The 18,932-nt window shown below is 42.9% G+C and overlaps 1 protein-coding gene across 12 annotated transcripts in view; it reads right to left on the reverse strand.

Moving 5' to 3' along the window:
- The window catches only part of Ptprt (protein tyrosine phosphatase receptor type T), a 1,076,931-nt gene that overhangs the window by 165,865 nt on the left and 892,134 nt on the right, over positions 1-18,932 (reverse strand). For all 12 annotated transcript variants that reach the window (XM_076930177.1, XM_076930174.1, XM_034495571.2 and 9 more), the window contains one exon: positions 1,110-1,245. In XM_076930177.1, the coding sequence (XP_076786292.1) occupies positions 1,110-1,245 (136 nt within the window). The remainder of the gene's footprint in view (positions 1-1,109; positions 1,246-18,932) is intronic.

An 18,932-nucleotide genomic window follows, 5' to 3' on the forward strand; every position in this document is an offset into this window, starting at 1 on the left:
GCAACTTGAAGATGGTAGAAATTCCCTGGTTCTGCTTATTGGTATGGTCCTCAACTCCATAGCTAACTGAACCCAGAGCTCCAGTCTCAGGTGTAATTTAGAAGCTAATGTAAATTACTGTTTTTGTTGTAGAAAGATGGGGCTCAAACAGATGTTACTATAACATGGATGCTGACTTCTTAGCTTTGCCTGCAAAGTGGGAAGATGGAAGGCATGAAGGGAGCCTGAAAGTGAAACTAAGAAGAGATATGGAAGGTAAGTATGCCAATATAGTTACAGGTAAAGGCTAAAGAGAGATGATGCTCAGGAGACCTAGTTTTGAGGAATACATAATGATCCCTAATGATAATGCTGGCTCACACTCATGGTTTGCATTTTTTATCCCTCTCCTCAATTCCTTTGCATTGTCTTCAATCCTGTGACTGGATCTTAAGCAGAAGATGAGTGTGGGAGTTTGACTCTCAGGAATAAAGGAAGTATTGGTACCCATGCTCTCATTAGCAAGGTGATTTAAATATATATATCTCAATCATAAGAAAATCTGTATTAGTTGCCCATAGGTGTCTAGGGAAAAATCCCGATGAAAGATAATACTAAGCAGTAACATTGAATTGAGACAGTTTGGTGAGACATGGAGTATGAATAAGTCTTAAGTAGGAAAGTCTCTGGAGTCTTACTCCTTTGTAGGTGTTGAGGGTAGCACGGGAGGCTGATCTCAACTGGTGGATAGAAGGAAATGCAGGTAAGAAAGGTGGAACATTACTTTTCTGTGTTCATCTGTATTCCTGGAGTTTCCCAACTATCCTGGGGGCCTCAGCAATCACACAGAGTAGTCAACTCCTAGAAGACTTATTTCATCATAACTGGACTCAGAAGGGAGCCATAAGAATCATTGACCATCTTAGAAGCTGGTCTTCTCAAAGCCCTTTGCCAAAGAGGCAACACATATCTCTCAAACACTAGCACAAGGCACTTGTGTTCTATCAGAAAAGAGTGTTCTATCGGAAAAGCTCTACTGGACAGTAATGGACAGAGCAACAGCCTGACCACGTGGTGGTACAGGGGTCATCTGGGGTCAGCAGAATCTTCTCAGCAGTGTCAAGACTCACCTCCTCTTTATGGTCAGCATCACCCCCAGGAGAATGATGATGAACATGAGGAGGCCAGCGATCACACCAGCCATCTTCACCGTGTTGTCCACCTGCTTCTCTGGCTCCACAGTGTTAGAATTCTGGGTGGAAGCACCTTGAGGGGAAAAGGGAAGAAGGAAGATGTTGAAAAGGCTCACACATAACCAGGCAACAGTGATTGTCACAACAGTGCTTATTTATTAAAGCTAACCATGTGCCAGGCACTGTGCTGAGAGCTTCAGATACATTGCTCTGTTTAATCCCCATTTGCAAATTAATCCCTCAAAAGTTTGGGATTACTATGATGTCCTCTTAGAGATGAAGAAACTGACATGCTATGCAATTAGAGTTTCCCAGGTTTCATACCTGCTGTGTGGGAACATACGATTTTGTTCATTGTGTTGCTGTGCCAGGAGAGTTCAAACCTTAGCCCACCATTTACTTCTTGGGCTCATGTTTCAGATCATGTAATGAAAATAATATGTGTTCTAAGGGATCTTTTTGTTTTATTTTTTTTAGCAAACAGTAGAGAAAAATGGTGGCTTAAAGGGAATTGGCTTGGGTTCAGAAAACATGAATTTCAATTTTGGCAATTATGTAATAATATATGCTAACTTGTTGACTCAATCTCTGGTAGTGAAAAGTGAGAAATGTCCACTTATTGTATCTATAAGTATGTTTGGATGATTCAGGACTCTAACTTGCCCAATCCTCACAAACAGTTTCAAAGGCAGACATTGAGGAAAAAAAAAAAAAACAGAAAACAAAAAACAAAAACCCCAAAGGACTTGCCAGAAGTCACATGGGTAATACTGTTATGAGTGAGATGCCCCAGGTTTGGTGACTACAAATTTTGGCCTCAGTGATCAGAAACCTTAAATTCAGCTCCTGATTCCCTATTTCCTCACCCCCTCCTCTCTCAAAGACAAAACAAAACAAAACAAAACAAACAAAACAAACAAAACAAAACAAACCTATTTGTCCAAAGCAAAACTAAGTAAGCAGAGAAAGACTGAGCCCAGCCTCTTCTTGTGTTTACTAAGGATAGAGGGTAATTTCCTGTTCCAGACATTCTGGAGAGTGGTCTATGGGTTACCAGCATCCTAGGGCAATTTTCTCCTGTTATCTTTATTTTCCCATCAGAACCACATTTTTGTGAGGCATCTTCAAGTCGGAAGCACCTTTTCCAAAACTCATCTCTACTTTTCTGCAACATCAGCACCAGTTCATCCTTCATCAGCCAATATACCTTCTGCGGCCTCCTGTGCTTCTGGCAGAGTTTCTCTCTCCTCTAAATTCTGATAACACTTTATAACACTTTGCACACACCTCACAATATCTCTTAGCACAATGTAGTGATATTATTAGTTGCCTGTTTTTACATCTGTCTTTTCCACTGGTCTGCAAGCTCCTTGGGGGTAGAATTATACCTCATTTATCTTTGTTCCCCATGTTAGCACTGCTCCTGACTCATAATAGGGGCTCGCTAAATGTTTCTGGTTGTTTGGTGTTTGGCTAAAGGGATAATGTCTCTGCCCACACACATTTGTCCTCATGGAACCAAATTGAGTTTTCTCTTCTAGTCATGTTTTCATAGAACTCAGCTGAGCATTGAGTTGAAATGTTGCTTTTTACATTTTGAATCTGATTCTTCAAACTCACAGCTGTTTAAAAGCAGGCTTCCAGCTCATTGATACTATTCCTCCTCTTCCTCCTCTTCCTCCTCTTCCTCCTCTTCCTCCTCTTCCTCCTCCTCCTCCTCCTCTTCCTCCTCCTCCTCCTCCTCCTCCTCCTCCTCCTCCTCCTCCTCCTCCTCCTCCTCCTCCTCTTCCTCCTCCTCCTCCTCTTCTTCTTCTTCTTCTTCTTCTTCTTCTTCTTCTTCTTCTTCTTCTTCTTCTTCTTCTTCTTCTTCTTCTTCTTCTTTTTTCTTCTTCTGAGTGTATATTCTCTCCAGACACTTTTCCTCAAACTTTAGTTAACTTTGGCAAGTTGGTTTACTTAGCTGAGTATCTTTGGGGGGAATGGGAAGTCTTCGAGAGCATGTGTGGTGTCCTTTTCATTGCTGCAATGCTGTCTAGAAAAGGACTCCTCTCACACTGTGCTGACTGTGGATGACATAGAAGTGCACAGGCTAGAACTACTTATTTATTCATTCAGTCATGCATATTTAGCTCCTGTGTGTCCAAGTGCTGGGGCCAAACTAAAGTCTCTGTAGGGTCAAAAATCTTTCTCCTAGAAGTAGCTAAAAGTGATATATTTTATTCAGTTCTTCTACCAGATAAAGGCAAAGCAAACTCATCTAACCCCAGGGCTGTCTGACAAGGTTCTGATGTTCTGCAGTTCTATGATTTTCTGGTTTATGTTGGAATTGCCAACACATCTTTAGCCAGAGCAGTCTGACATTACAGAGTGGGGGTAATTCTGAGTGGCTCTTAAGTAGCCCCCAATTTATGAGACTTAAGATATAATTCCTAATAAAAAGCTAGACTATAATGTATTGACACCAAAAAGAACACCTTAAATTCAAAGCTCCCCAATACTGAATCTTTATATTCAGATATAGAGGAAAGGTTGGCTTGAGATCAATGAATCCTTGGTGTAGTTAAACTTTACTTAGTGCTTGTTTTAAGGTCCTGTTCTAGAGGATAGGAGTTCAAGGCAGAGATCCCCTGAGAGCCTCTTCCTATATAAGATTCCTGTCATCACTTGGCCTAACAAGACTCGCACTCCATTCCTTAAGTAAGTATTTGCAAACTTCCATTAGTGACATCATGGTGAGATTCTTCAAACTCACAGCTGTTTAAAAGCAAAAACAGACACAGTTGCTGTCTCCAGGGAGTTTGCAATCACTGGCATTTCTAACTGTGAGGACATGATAAGACAAGAAGTGAGTAATGATAAACTTTCAGCTTTGCTAAGGGTTTGAATAGAGAGGCACATGACCCCCTCAAAAAGAACAGAACAGGGAAGTAAATCAGTCTTTGGAGGAATGACCAACAGGGCTGTAGCTAGACAACTGAAGCATAAAGAGGTAGCAAAGCTGACATCCTGGGTCAGGTTGTGTGACTGGCAAGGGGCCTGGTGTATGGCAGAAATGTAGTATGTAAGAGGTTAAAAAAGAAAGAGAAAAGGCTAAGAAAAGAGGCTGGAGAGGGCAGCAGGAGTGTTTACACATGACACTATATGCTATGAGTTTTGTTCTGTAGCCCAAGAAACACAGAGAGACATTTAAACTCTGTTCGTGAGATTACAATGTGGTCACATTTATGTCCCAGCATATCAGCCCAGCTTCAATGGGGAGCCAAAGTTGCTTGGAGAAATGAGCTTGGAGACTTCTATAGGCATCCAGGTGGAAGATGATTGTCACAAAGACTCAAGAAACATCAGCGGAGATGGCAAGATATAATAAAAGGGATGATTGTTTAAATAAATATTATGAAAATTGCCAATAGAACAATGTGGATAAAGTAGAAAAATGTCAAGAGTGGGCACAGAGCTTTGGTTTGCATGACTTGGTAAATGGGAGTGGGATTTATGTGTTCTAGAAGCTGTACAAAAAGAAAAACTTTAGAGTGAATCTATGCTTGACTTTGGAGTACTTTGAAATTGAAGGTAGGTAGCTAAAAGTATGAGTCTGGAGCTCCAGAGAAAAAGTCTGAGCTGTAGGTAAAAGAGTCAATTCATAACTATCCACAGATGGTATTTGTAGCCTGAGAGTTCATGAGGTTACCTAGGAAGGGAAAAACAAGTAAAAAGAGAAGCAGGACTGGAAGAGAGATTTGAAGCTCGGTAGTGTCCAAGGAGTAGGTAGAGGCAGACAAACTTCTATAACATGAGCATCCAGAAAGGGACAGAAAACATGGCTGGCCATAGTGTCCTAGATTCAATATAAGATGAAATTTCTAGAAGCAGGAAATGAGCAGCTTGACAACCACTATTTCCAGAGTAGAATCAGGTACTAAGCTCCAAGGTAAGTGAAGGTCTTAATTAGAGTACTAGAAAACCTTCCCTCAAAGACCAAGATGTTATTATAGAAACCCCTTCAGTGAATACCATGACCAGTCAGTGGTAGGCACATGCTTGAGTACCACATAAGAGCAGCCAGATTCCAGGTAGTCGTATGAATAGTGAAAACATGGTATTAGAAAAGTTCAGTGAGTTTAACCAAAAGGTCTCAGAGCTGAAAGCACAGACTGTATGGTGAGGTTATCAGGAGCAACTCTGCTTGACTGGTCCATTCGGGCTTCAGATACAACATGAACATGCAGAAAACTCAACTTTCTCTTACGCATTCTCTAAGAGATTTGGCAGTAGTAACTAGGGATTTGCTTTCCTATTTATAAAGGGAGGGCATTGGTAATTCAAAGGTGATAGACATATGCAGAGAATGAGTCTGGGTAAAAGATAAGATCCATGGTGACTGAAGATGAAGAACATGGGGACATAGGAAGTGCCAATGACACCTATGTCCAGTCAGAGTTACATGCTCGGGGCTGACACTAGATGCTTGGTGATCAGAACGAGAGCTGAGATGAGAATTACAGGGAAGCACATCAGGGCTGGCTTCTCACACAACCACTAAGCAAGGTGACCATTATTTTACAGTTGCCACTACTGAGGCTGGCAAATCACAGGCTGTCTATGTGACTCCGTGCCCCAGAAATCCAAAGGGGGTATTCAAAGAGTTAGAACTGGAAATCCTTCAGAGAATTGCTTAGCATCAATTTCAGTCCCTAATAGATTCAGTCTCTGACTCTGATGACCTCTGCTTTTTAGTCTGGTGCTGGGAGGAATGTAAGGGATTTGGGTGCATCCTCTTCACCCTTGGCTTCCACAGGACCCAACAGAAGCACAATCCAAGTAAATTAGAATTGACAACAAGGCACCAGGTGGAAATTTATCCAATTAGATAAGCTTTGAGGCTCTCCTTGAGTCCCCTGTGTAATGTGGTCATCGAAAACAATCTTGTGAACTCAGCTTACTAATTCAGCTGTCTCCAACATGCGGCTACAGGACTGACCTTGTACCATAGCCAGCTGCTCCCTCTGTGCCCTGAGTACTACTCCCAAAGGCTACATTAGTTTTCTCAAAGCAGCAGTCACTTGCCTTTCCCCTCTACTCTTTCCTCAAAGCTAAGATGACTTAGAGTCTTAGCCCCTCCTAGCTTTAGTCCCCAATCCACACTTGACTTTCTGTTTTCTAGCTGTCTATTCTTGACTTTGGAAACCTCAGGTACCATGCTTAGCTTCTTGGAAGCTATTGCCCCCCCCCCCCCCAATTTGACCTCCCTATGTGAGTGCAGGGGCCATATTGGTCTCCCTCTCACATGTTACCAAGCAACTATCTCTTTCTGATCTTCCCCTGGGATTTCTACGACCCTTTTAGGCAAGGGAAAAGTTGGTCTATGCTACTCTGTACTCATCTGAACTCTCTGATGAATTTTGTCTAGCTATACATTCAACTACATGAGAGAGATCTCTAGGGAGAAGATAAACCAAGAGACTTGATACTTAGAAAGTGATTCAACAATCAGGATACCAGCATCACCTGGGAGCTTATTAAAATTTCAGACTCACAGACTCTACCCTAGGCCTGTGGAAACAGCAGCTCAGTTTTAACAGCGTCCCTGTGTGCTTTAAGTGCATGGCAAAATCCACATATCACCGACCTCAAAAGTGCATTAGTCAGAAGAAGAACTCTTCTGTCTAGAGATTCTATTCTGATGAGATCCAGTTTTTGCTGTCTGGTCACTAAGATGCCATTGTAGAAGATAAACCCGCATCCTGTACCCCCTGCACCCCCACTTAGTCTCTTCAATTCAAAAGGTCAAAACCAGAGAAGTGACTGACTAGACTAGGGAGCCATTAAGAACTATCCACCAGAGCCCAATACTCTGTTTCTCTCAACCAGATTGTAACTAGGGATTCCTTACCAAACAAGGGCAATGATCCACCATGAAGCAGTGACATTATGAAAATAGTCATCATTCCCAAGTGCCACTGAAGAGGTAGCTTTTCCTTGTTTATTGGCTCCTACATTCCTACCTGTTCTGACTTCCCTGAAGCCTGGATGTTTAACAAAGCCCTACAGTGTTAAACTCAGCATGCTCCTTAGACTCTGACCACCCTTTCACTATCAGTTCAAATGGCTTCCCCATCTTAACTTGAATGTCCCCTACCTTCAGGGTTGTCCATACTCTTGGCGATATATGTCCCTCTTTTAGTTCTGGGACTTCTATGCACTCTATCCTCCTCCCTGTCCTGCCTCTCCTTAGGTTACTCCCAGAGGCAGAAAGCAAGTTATCAACAGTGGAAGTTGCTTTCCAGAGACATGATATGCATTTTATCAAGCAGAGGGGACTATATGACCTTTGTGCCTCATCTGATGTTGAAATTCTCTGGTTTTATAATACTGGCTCAAAGCAATGAGACTCACACAGAAATCCTTGACTTTCTATTTATATGCCACTGCTAACTAGTTGGGTGACCTTGGCCAAATCAATGAAACACAATGTAATATAATATCCTCATTTGTAAAAATTGAGAGAAAATGCCAAACTCACAAAGATTTTTCTCAGGATCAGGTGTAGTCATGGAGGTGAAATTGCTTGACAAACTCAAAGGGACCACACACATTTGGTGTCCTGATGCAACAATTTGAGGACTGGTTTCAGAATGTCTGTAAGCTTTGGGAACAAGAGGCTGGAGTCACAACTCCTTGGATTCAACTAGCTGGCTTTATCCAAGTCCTTAGAATCAAGCCAAGCAGAGTCCCCATCCCTGGAGTGCTGCACTTGACTCTGCTCATATAGGGAGGGCCCTTATCAGGCTTACATCTGGATGACTTAATGGCAGCAATAACATAATTTGGCAACAAGGGATTAATGATTCACTCTCAAAGCACTCATGCTGGCGTCAGGCCCAATTTCATAGCTGTACTTCAGAGAATTTTTCCCTGTAAGGCTATGCAACAAAAATAGAAGTCACAGATGAAGAACGTCTAATTGCAATTGATAAAACCCAAGTAAATCCCTGTGGATGCATAACCCATGCTGGTGATCATTGCTGACGGAAAAGAAGGGAGGCTGGCTCTTGGGGATACAGTTCCTAAAATCTGCGTTCTTTAAAACACGTGGCCTCTCAGCTATCCAAGGGCATATTATCCCCAGTGTGGCTTATCTCAGGCAAATCTTACTGTGTTGGCAGTTTACCCCTGTCTACTTAATGACTTCTTTTGTTGAAGAGTTTCTCTGTCTTTACTTTGGCTTTGTGTGTATCTGGCACCCAGCAGTGAAAACCTTTGAAACCCTGACTCTGAGCTGCTACCTCTATGCCAAGGAAGGTTTTAAGCATAGCAGGCATCTCTGATTATGGATGTTTTGCCAAGTGGAGACAACAGGGAACAGATAAGGAAGCTGGGTAACTTCCCGGCTCGGCTAAAGTCAGGTATGCACTATATATTCGCTTGAGTTGGCTGGAAGCGAATTCTCTAAACGATAGGGTTTTTTAAGATGGAATTGAAGTCCAAGATAGGAAACAACTTTGTAGGGGAGCATCTGGCTACTTCATTAGATTCAAGCCTCTAGACTTTACAAATTGCATCCCAAAGCATTCAAAGTATTTGTAATTGTGATCATGAACTACTTTGGCAGCCTTTGAGGGTAGAAATTGTAATGAACAGGAGGGGAGCGGGAAGCCTGGGGAGAAACAAATGCTATTGCCGACTTTTTTTTTTTTTAAATGAAAAAGATGTGTATTTCAGATATTTTTCGCTAGTGAGTGTGACGTTGATACAGGGAAAAAAATATATAGACTAGATGGTTAAATCAGGTTTCCCAACCCTTACTACTCATAGAGGGGAGAAATGATACTTAGAAATGAGCACAGGCTCTATCTACATCAGTCAGCAGCCAACCAGGAAAAGGGAAACAACTCTAAGCCTTTTAAAGGGCACAAATGTACTCAGGATCAGAAGACCCTAGTGAGTCAAGAGGAGGATTATCAGGATGCTACTAACCACAGGACACAGGAGAGATACAAAGAAGTAGGTAAGCCAGGGGCCAGAGGGCAAGTTGACACAGCAAGAGCGAGAACTGCAGAAGACCTTTGGGGGAACTTAGAGCCATGGGGCAGACACAAACACGAACAAAGGAGGAGCTGAAACTAATTGAGGGGGCTTTTCCCCGCCTTTTGTTCTTCCAACTCTAACTGGGGTCTTCTACTGGATAAACTCAGAAGTCACTGGCAGGGTGGTCCAGGTGAGAAAGTATGTAGGGACCATCTGGGTATCTGAGCAGAACATGGCAACATAGAAGGAGAAGCATAGATCAGATGGGCAAAGGGCCAACATGGGCTTTCTATGAGCCTACAATCACAGACTCTACTCTTTGTGGCTTCTGAGAGGCACCAGGATGCATATATATGAAGAATATCTCATCTCGTATTTTGATTTCGGCAGTCAGAGCCTCAGTAGAGAAATCATGGCTGGCTTGTATGGCAGCTACATGTTAAGCTGGGGCTTTGCAGAAGATGGCAACATAAGATTTGATAGGAGCAGGAATCAAAAGCACATGTAAAACACTAATATAATTATCTATAAACTATAGGACAGAGCTTAAACTACAACTCTATTTTAAGCCTGTTACTTGTAATCCCCCCTTTTAATCCTTACTGAAACACTATGGAGCAGGTTCTGCTATCATGGTCTTCTCAAAGATGGTGAAGCTCAAGGGAATAGATCAGAGCTGCTGGCAGCAGCACCCACAAAACCTGCAAGTTTGATGCCAGATTCCTTCTCATTAAACTGTTGCACTATTCTGCCGCTTCTTGCCTAAATGGAGGGAGAGGTTGCTCAGGGCAAGACTGGTTTTTTTCCCTCAGATACCTAGAAGATAGAAGGAGACTCGTATTAAGGAGATCAAGAATCCTATTTCAATCAGCTGGATAAAACCATCTTTATCTAAATACCTGCCATAGGTATTTATATCTGTCCCTGCAGGGTCTGCCACCTGCTCTACCAAGCAATTCCATTTCAATCCTGCCTTTGCTGGAAGCTCCTCTCTTTGTGCCCTTCAGCCAGCATACCTTATTCTAATATCTAAGGGATTGATGAACATGTCATGTGAATCTTGTTATATGAGCTAAATTATACAGGCTTTGCTCAAGTGATATTTAAACTTGACCTTTTCAACTTAACTTCTTTTATTCTTTTCACTTCCCTTGTACATCAACCAACATTTCAAAGTCCTTAATACTCTGAGTTTAGTTTTATTATTAATCTCTGGGCTTTCTTGCCAAGACCTTTCTTGATATTTAGCAACCAAAGCATCTCGTATTAATTCCACAGAGAGACATGTTTTGCTCAAGTTTAGGTGAGTTTAGGTCTCTAACACCCATCCTTTGAGGTTGCTGTCTAATTTTATCCTTTTAATTGCTGACTTCTTCCCCCCACATCACAGAACATAGCCTCACTATGCGGATTGGGTTGATAATCGAGTACTTAAGGATTATTCCATGCTTCTTTCAAGTGACATCATCTAGGATGTCTTGCAAGTAATAAATAAATTGCCTCAATTCATCATATAATAGTATTGCATTTAGCCAAGACTTAAATCCGAGTCAATGTCAAGTAGCTGAAAGACACCACAGAGACATGAGTTTTCACAGATAGCTCTACTGTTGCTGTAGAGAGTAATTTAATAAGTCCTGAGTTAAGTGTAAAGAAGATACACATTTCTAATATCCCGCACTCCTTCAACATTACCTAGCAAGTCCTAAGAGGTTAGAAGTGACTTCATCATAGCCTATACAACTAAATCTGCTAAATATTGCTGACAGAGGTGCCCTCATTTTCCGTCTTAAATGGAGGTTAGCACCGTGTGAGATGAGAATCACTTTAATTGATTGTTTGAAAGCCCTTTGGCCACTTGAATAAATCATTCTCCTGGTGCTGATTCTGCTTCATCCCATGGATCTCCTGACTCTGTATTTCTAGGTGGATTTGGTTTTGCATAATTAATATTCTGTATAGGTCAAATTCCAACTTGGTTGTAAGTGGCTCTATGAGATGGTGCACTGAGGTCCTTACAGAAATGCCTTTCTGGGTGCAAGAAAATGCCCTTACCACAAAATACTGTTCATCTATGAAAATTTAGCACCTGACTTACTCAAAAGTAGTTATATGCAATGGACCCTATACACAGGCATGATTGACATACCCCTAGTAAATAGAGCAAGGAATGGAGATACCTCTTTATCTCCTGACTTCAACTGCTTTTTTTGTGCACTGGAAAGGTCTAGACTATGTGCACTGCCAGAGCCCAGGAACAAATTTAGAGAAAGAATTTGATCTGCTTTCAGAACAAGACTGTAAACTAAGCTAAAGTTGGGGACAAAAGTTGTCTCCAAAATTAGGAAGAAGATGGACTTTGTAAACTTGGCTTATAAGGTTCAAGCCACAATCAGGGTTAACAACCAGGATGTAATGAGGTGAGGCCAAATCCAAAGTAGGGTCAAGCATTAGCCTTTGGCTTAGATTTGGGGTTTCACTGTCTGTATTCATGGAGAGGAGTCAAACCGTGTCTAGAGTTGGGCTTTGACTTTGATCAGAAACAAAATTGAGACCAGGGCCATGGAACTAGAGAAGTCATGTGACCTCTAAAAGGATTATACTCATTAATACCAATTCAACACTAAGCTGCAGTTGGGTGATCCTGGGCATTCTCTGGATATGGTCTAACCTGGGAGATGCAGCAGTTATAGCAATGATAGTAGTTACTTCGAGGAGCTGAGAATGAGAGATAATGAAGAAACAATCCTGCCATCATGGAGCTTGCTTTGTACTAGAAAAGGAACTTGAACACTGAAAAAGTCTCACGTACAGGATGCTCACACAGAGATATGTCTATGACGACTTCATCTAGAGTTCTGATTATGTAAAACTAGACTACGTACTAGATTTCCACATGATGCCAGTGGTCTGACACACATGGCCAACATCCCTGCATCCAACACATCTCCCGTTCCTACCTATCTCCACACTGATGCCCTCTGATCCTACAAGGACTTCTCTACTGATGAAGATGGAGAATCTGAGCTAGTGCTACACCAACAGAACTGTGTCTTGCTTGCAGAGATCTGTGCATCAAACCTGGAATTCAGGAGCGTTCAAAGCCACTTAGCTGTTACCAACAGGAACACCCATAGCCTGCACCGGGGATTAAGAACTTTGTATGAAGAAAAGATGTAGGAGAGAACACGTCTTCCTTGGGATGCCCCGCAGCAAAGCAGTATGTCCCCTTGGACTTTCCCAGGCAGCTGGTATTAGACAGCACATGGCCACAGTGAGCTGGTTATAACTCTTACTGTGCAGATGAGCACAGGCTCAGGTAGCTGTGCAGCAAGGGAAGTCCTCCCAGGAGCAGTATATGACAGAATACAAAAGCCAGCCAGGGATGGTGCCCAGCGTTTCTTACCTCAGGACATGGTAAGAGGGTGACATAGCCTTGACTGTAAGGCAAAGGCTAAGACAAGGGAGGGGCAACAGAGAATCCTACGACTAATAACACATGGAAGACAAAAGCTACACCAGAAAGGTAAGGGTCATGGCCTTGGAGTGGAGACTAGTTTAGAGCAAATATATAATATAACAAATGAAGATACGGCAGAGGAGAGATGGGTAGATCACAGAGACTGCCTGAGATATTGACACTCTGGTCTCTTAGAGGTCTGTCCACTGGGAAGGCATAGCACTTGAGGTTCAGCCACAGACTACTTACTGTCTCCAAGATCAAGATCATTGTGTTGGCAAGCTGTTTGAACTCCCATGGCCTTGTTAACAATGACTGCAGTCAGAGTGGTTTAAACTGAGAGGTGTGGATTCTTACAGTTCCAAAGACTAAAGGTTCAGAATGAACATGCCACAAGGGATGCCTTTCCCTGAAACCAGGAAGAGCTCATCTCTTCTCAGCTCCTGCTAGTCTTCAGTTCTGGCACTCTATGCCTTGAAGATGTACGATTCTGGCTTCTGCCAGTATTTGTCACACTGCTCTGCCTGTGTGTGCGTGCTCACATGATGCTCGTCTCTTCTGTCATACTGGCTTAAGGCCCACTTTCTGACTTTGCTTTAGCTAATCACATCTGTGGGGACTTTATGAATACATTTATGTTCACAGTTACTGGGGTTGCCACTTCAACATATCTTTTGGGAGACAGAATTTGACATACAACTTAGTTGAGTCAGGATGCTACAAGCAGCCCAAGGATGGGATACAGACAGGATGGGGATCTTAGAAATTTACTAAGTAAAGGGTAAGCAATGCCTGAGGTCATGGCCCACTGACAGCATGCTGGAAAAGAAAAGAGAGTTTCTTGCTCAGACATAGTCTGAACCGAACATAGGCCTTTGGGAAGGACACGTCCTGGCTTTCTGCCTGAATAATATTGCAGGGAGCACTAGGGACTGAGGCTCCCCAAGGCTCTTATTCAAAAACAAGTTCAGTTTTTTTTTTTCTAAACAACTCCAGACAAATTTATCCCTCAAGGGATGATTGCATTACCTGACTCAGAGGGGGCAGGATGTGGGAAAGGAGACAAAGATCTGCACAGCTGGGGCAGCTTAGTCCAAATCATGCCTCTGCAATGGGCAGTTTTCAGTGGGTATCAGAGGGCAAGGAAAAGAAAGAAGGTACCCTGAAGGGAGGGAAAACTCTATAGCATGGATTAGAGGAAGTGTGGGCAGGATCAGAGGAGCTGGACAACATGCAGTGTGGAATTCGGATTAGCTCAACTAACCCAAGCAAGGGTAATAAACCAGCGAGGAGCAGGGCAGCAATTGTTGAGATTCCAGCCACAAATGTGTTTGCTTTTTTTATACCCTTTGCATTGTGGCTTTAAAAAAAAAATGGAAACACTGAATCAGTTCATGTTGGACTAAAATAGATCTATTCCCTTCCCCAAAGGATGGGTGGGACTATTACTCTTCTCCTAGTAGAGATGGTGGGCTGAGGAGAGTAGAAGTGGGCCTAGAGTTGTGAGAGTGGCTGATGCTGGTCATGCCGACACACCATGTCTCTCTCATGATTCTGTTTATATCTGACTTCTTCTGTACCAGCCCCATGCAATGCCAGGACATCGATCATGCTTAGCAGGCCCAGGCCTGGCACATTTGGGAGACTTGGTAGAAGGAGGCACGTAGAGTTCCTAGTAGGCTGGAAACCCAGTGCCCACTCACAATAGCCCTTACAAAATTGAAAAAAGACATGTTAGGTAAGATGTCTAAAACATCACTGTATAGAGGAAGAAGGGAAGACAGGAGGACAGACACAGTGCACTGTGTGTGGTACATGCTTGAACAGTATTAACCTCTTACCCTTTCATCTGATTATGCACACATAAGGCTAAGGGAAAAAACACCGGCATAGTGGATGGGAAGGGGGAAAAGTTGACAAAATCCAAGCAGATCCAAGGCAAGCTGATGCTATGGGAAAGTGCCAAGTTCAAGTGGAGCCCTTGCTCCTAGCTAAAGGCAGCTTGCCATTGCCTGTAGATTCAGCCTGGGACAATAGGCTTTTTCAGAGCTCCTACATGTTAGGAAGCCCGACCACAGAAGGGGGGCATCCCAGTAAAGGAAGGCAGGAGGTGAGAAAGGCAAGTACCTATGTGATCAGTATGGAAGAGATAAAGAATGCAAGGGAGGGAAGTTAGAGGGACAGAGAAGGCAGGAGCAGGCTGGCTATCCTGCAGTGCAATGGAAGCTTCGGGTATGTGTTAATCAGGACCAAACCCCTCTATCTGAAGGATCACTTGGGCATCAGTGGGGAAGACACACTGGAAGAGGAAGAATGTGAAGACAGCCATACCAGCTAGGAAGCTGTCGCACTAACTTGAGGAAGACTTCAGTAGTCTCAGGCACGGACACTGCAGAGAGGAAGGAGGGGGTGATCCTGGAGGCAGAAGCAGCCAGATGTGATGGCAGATTAAATAGCAAAGATGAGGAAGGAGAGCGGAGAAGGATAACATTGGGGTCCTGAATCTGAATTTGGTGGCAGTTTGAGGGCAAAACTGTGGGTTGACTTTTTCTTAACTCTTGGATAAATATCCCAGGAGTAAAAATCGTGCCATGAAAACCCCAGCCAGAGAGGTTCCCCCAACTAATGGCAATTTTGAAGGCTGAATAATCATTTGAGAGTGCCTGGATGCTGAACTTGAACTGGATAGAACTCTATACAGAATGTGAGTTGACTCATCTGGATACCGTCGACTGGTTCAGTTGAGAGGTTGGTAACTGACAATGGCAGCCAGAATGATGGGCTAACAACAGCCTTGTGTCATGTCATACTTTGAATGGACCATGGATGTAGATAGTATCTGATTCAAGTTCTGGAGTACCCCTCTCTATAGAATCAGCCTGCAGTTACATGTGTGGCCTAAGAGCAGAGCTTAAAAAGGGCCTGTGTATCCGACATTCCTGACTTGCTACTGAGATCTCTGCCCTTAAACTGCTTTATCCTGATACCAACTAAGAACCCATCTGAATGGAAGAGGTGTGTGAGACTGAAGGGACCTTAATATTATGTCCCATTAGCACTTGTCCTCACCTCTTGCTCTGGGTTGTCACAGAGGCTGAGCTTGCTGTACCATTGTACCTAGCATTTAAGCTAGATCTCAGCTTTATTATGTGCCTGAGTTTATAGATTCTGATTGGCTCTTCAGAGGCTTCTAGCCCAAGGCCTTGCTGGTGATTATACAGCTTCCTCTTTTTCACTTGTCACAGAGATCATAGCTGTGACACTGGATGGCTTGCCTCTTTGCCTGACTCTTTCTGGGTCTCTGTTTCTTCGTCTATAAAATGGGGTTAGGTTTTAATAATACCAATGTATGCCTAAGATAATGGTGACTATTACCCTTGTTCTCTTTATAGCTAGTCACTGTTGATATTTCTGTTCTGCAGGTAAAGAAATAGAGCAACAGCTCTGAAATCTTGTGGCTTTTCATGTGACACAGTCCTAAGTCACTCTGCTGTGGCATCTCCCAGTGCCTATCTCATCCTAGCTACTCACTAAGATTGGCTATGGGCAGGAAGTATGGCAAATAAACATGGAGACTGCCTCGAGAGGCCTGGGTTTAAATCCTGGTGCCATCCTTTCAAAATTCTGTGATTTTTATTTCCCAGTGGCCTATACTTTAGATGTCTGATCTGTAAAGGCAGAAAATCACTTGGCTTGGTAGAGATCTGGGAAATTTTATATGTGCTAAAACAGTAAAACACTGAGCATTTTCCCGTAACATGTAGGAAGCATGGGCATCCATTATTCATTTTACTGTTCTTCTTATCACACTGTCAGACTTCCTGGGTACCTACAGCCCACCCCTAAAACTGCTACTTCTCTGTGGCTGGTCTTCAAGGCTGAGATTGCCCCAGAGCCTGCCCCTCGTGTCCAAACCAAACATCACCAAGACTGGTGAGTGTTCAGTGTACAGCTCCTCCCAGTTCCGCTTCTAGCCTCTATTCTCACCATCTGTTTGCTGCCACCAGAGCCTCAAGCTCCTTGGGTGAGCTGTCATGCCTTCCAAGCTTTCAAGGCTCCAGGGCTTGGTCAGTGACCCTGGAAGGATGCTGCGCTGTCTCATTTTTCTCTTTCTGCCCACATAGACTTGTTCCAAAGCCCACAGCTCTCTGTACCTGGGCTTAGTTTGTTCATGAAACACCATTCTAAGAGCTGTTGCCGGGCATCCTCAACGAGTATTACTAGAACCTGAATCTTGTCACATAGCAAGGCCCCAGTTAAGGAACAGTAGTAATGACTTTAGCAAGAGATACACAGAAAAGAAACCATCACCCTTTCAGCCTTGAACTTTGGCTAGGATTACACCCATTTCCCTAGCCAGGCCTGAACTCAGCTGTTTGACTTCATATATAAGGAATCTCTGGACTGCATAAAATTTGGGAGCTTTTTATCAGGGTCCCTAGTTTTAACAAATACATTCTGGGCTTCAGAAGAAGACTTGGGCTAAAGTACTTCTTGTGGAAAAATTAACAATGGGCACTGAGCATGGTCAAGGCACTCAGAGCAAAGTGTTATCAAATTCTCTTTAATCCCTCCACTCGGACCTATGGCCGGACATGCCCCAGGTTCAATTAGGTCTAGAGGCAGAGAGGCCTGGCTGAGATGGAAAAGGGCAGAGAGGTGAGCCATTCTTTCTGACTAGGGCTGTACTAGATTGAGTTCTTGCAGGTGAACTGTTAATTGTGTGGTTCGTTGTTCTTTGTAGTCTCAGGTCAGCCTTCTAGAGAAAAATGTCCAGTCTTGGTCAGGGAGGCATTTGCCTCATTGCTGGACATGGAGAAACATCCCCTTGGGTGTGGCATAAAGGAAGTAATTACAGAGCTTAGATTCTGTTCATTTGCTGCTATGCTCCCTAAACAGGGGCCAAGATGATAAAGGGATATTTTACCTCTATGTTTGCACTGTCCTGAATGGTACTCACTAAGCCATGTGTGTGTGTGTATACCATCCCATATTTGAAATAGGGTCAGGAAACTGAATGTTAGGATTATTTTAAAAATTAAAATGGAGGCAATTAAAAGAATGTTTACTTGCTGCATATAATCTCTCTCTCTCTCTCTCTCTCTCTCTCTCTCTCTCTCTCTCTCTCTCTCTCTCTCTGTATGTGTGTGTGCCTGGTGGTATCAGTGTGTGTATATATGTATGTGAAAGTGTATAATTATATACACTTTTGTTTGTTTACTGTTGAGTATGGAGGTTGATGCTGGTGTATTCCTCAATTGTGGTTAATTGTTTGAGACAGGGTCTCTTGTTGAATCTGAAGTTCCTAGATTCAGAAAATCTGGCTGGCCCTGGAGCCTCAGGCATTTGCCCATCTTTACCTTTTGCTGCTGGGATTACAGGAGTGTGCTCCTCCAACCAGCTTTTCATTTCCACCCTGGGGACTCCACTCCAAGTCCTTACACTTGCATGGCAGGCTCTTTATTGACTAAGCTATCTCCTCTGCACATAATTTTTTAAATCACTTTAGTATTTCTTTCATTTTTAACTGTTTAAAAGCATTGCATCTGAACTAAGACACACTCAAAGTGTTAAAAATAGCAGATATCAGACAGTACAAAGATAAAAATGTGAGCTATCTTCCATTTAATGATTTTGTAAAATATTGATTACTTATTCAATGGCATTTGGGCATGTTTAATGAAATAAATTATATTATTCAAGTGAATTTCAAGTTTCTTTTATTTTCATAATAGGACTTCAAAATTAGAAATTATATCCACCGAGAATTTTATTTTTATTGAACAGTACTGCTCTGAAGCTTTTGTAAAGCTATTTCTAGAGGGTCACTTTGTCCCTTAGGGGACATTTAAGACTGTCTGAATATATTTGGTTGTGACAATTGGGGTTGACATTCTAATAGCATGTAGTGGGTAAAGAATGGGAATTCTCTAAACATCCTACAAGGGACAGGTTGGACCTCAGTCATAGAAAATGATACAGCCTCAGATGTCAATCATGCCAAAGTCAGAAGCCTTGGTATAGAGCAGAGGTTCCTCAAGAAGAAGGCTAATGGTTCAGGGACACCCGAGAAAGTAGCTGGACAGTGACCCTCGAGCACAAATCTCAGATCCTTTGATCTGGTATGATTAATTTCACATCTCTACATGAGGAGATGAATTTCGACAAAGAGTAACTTACCCCGACCACCAGACCAGAGAGTGGCAGTGTTGAGAGCTGAAATCGGGCTCCATTCATTGCCAAGGTTGGGCCATATATACTACCTTGCCTTGCTA

This window comes from Arvicanthis niloticus, chromosome 2 (genome assembly GCF_011762505.2).
Source record: "Arvicanthis niloticus isolate mArvNil1 chromosome 2, mArvNil1.pat.X, whole genome shotgun sequence".
In the NCBI taxonomy this organism is placed as follows: Eukaryota; Metazoa; Chordata; class Mammalia; order Rodentia; family Muridae; genus Arvicanthis; species Arvicanthis niloticus.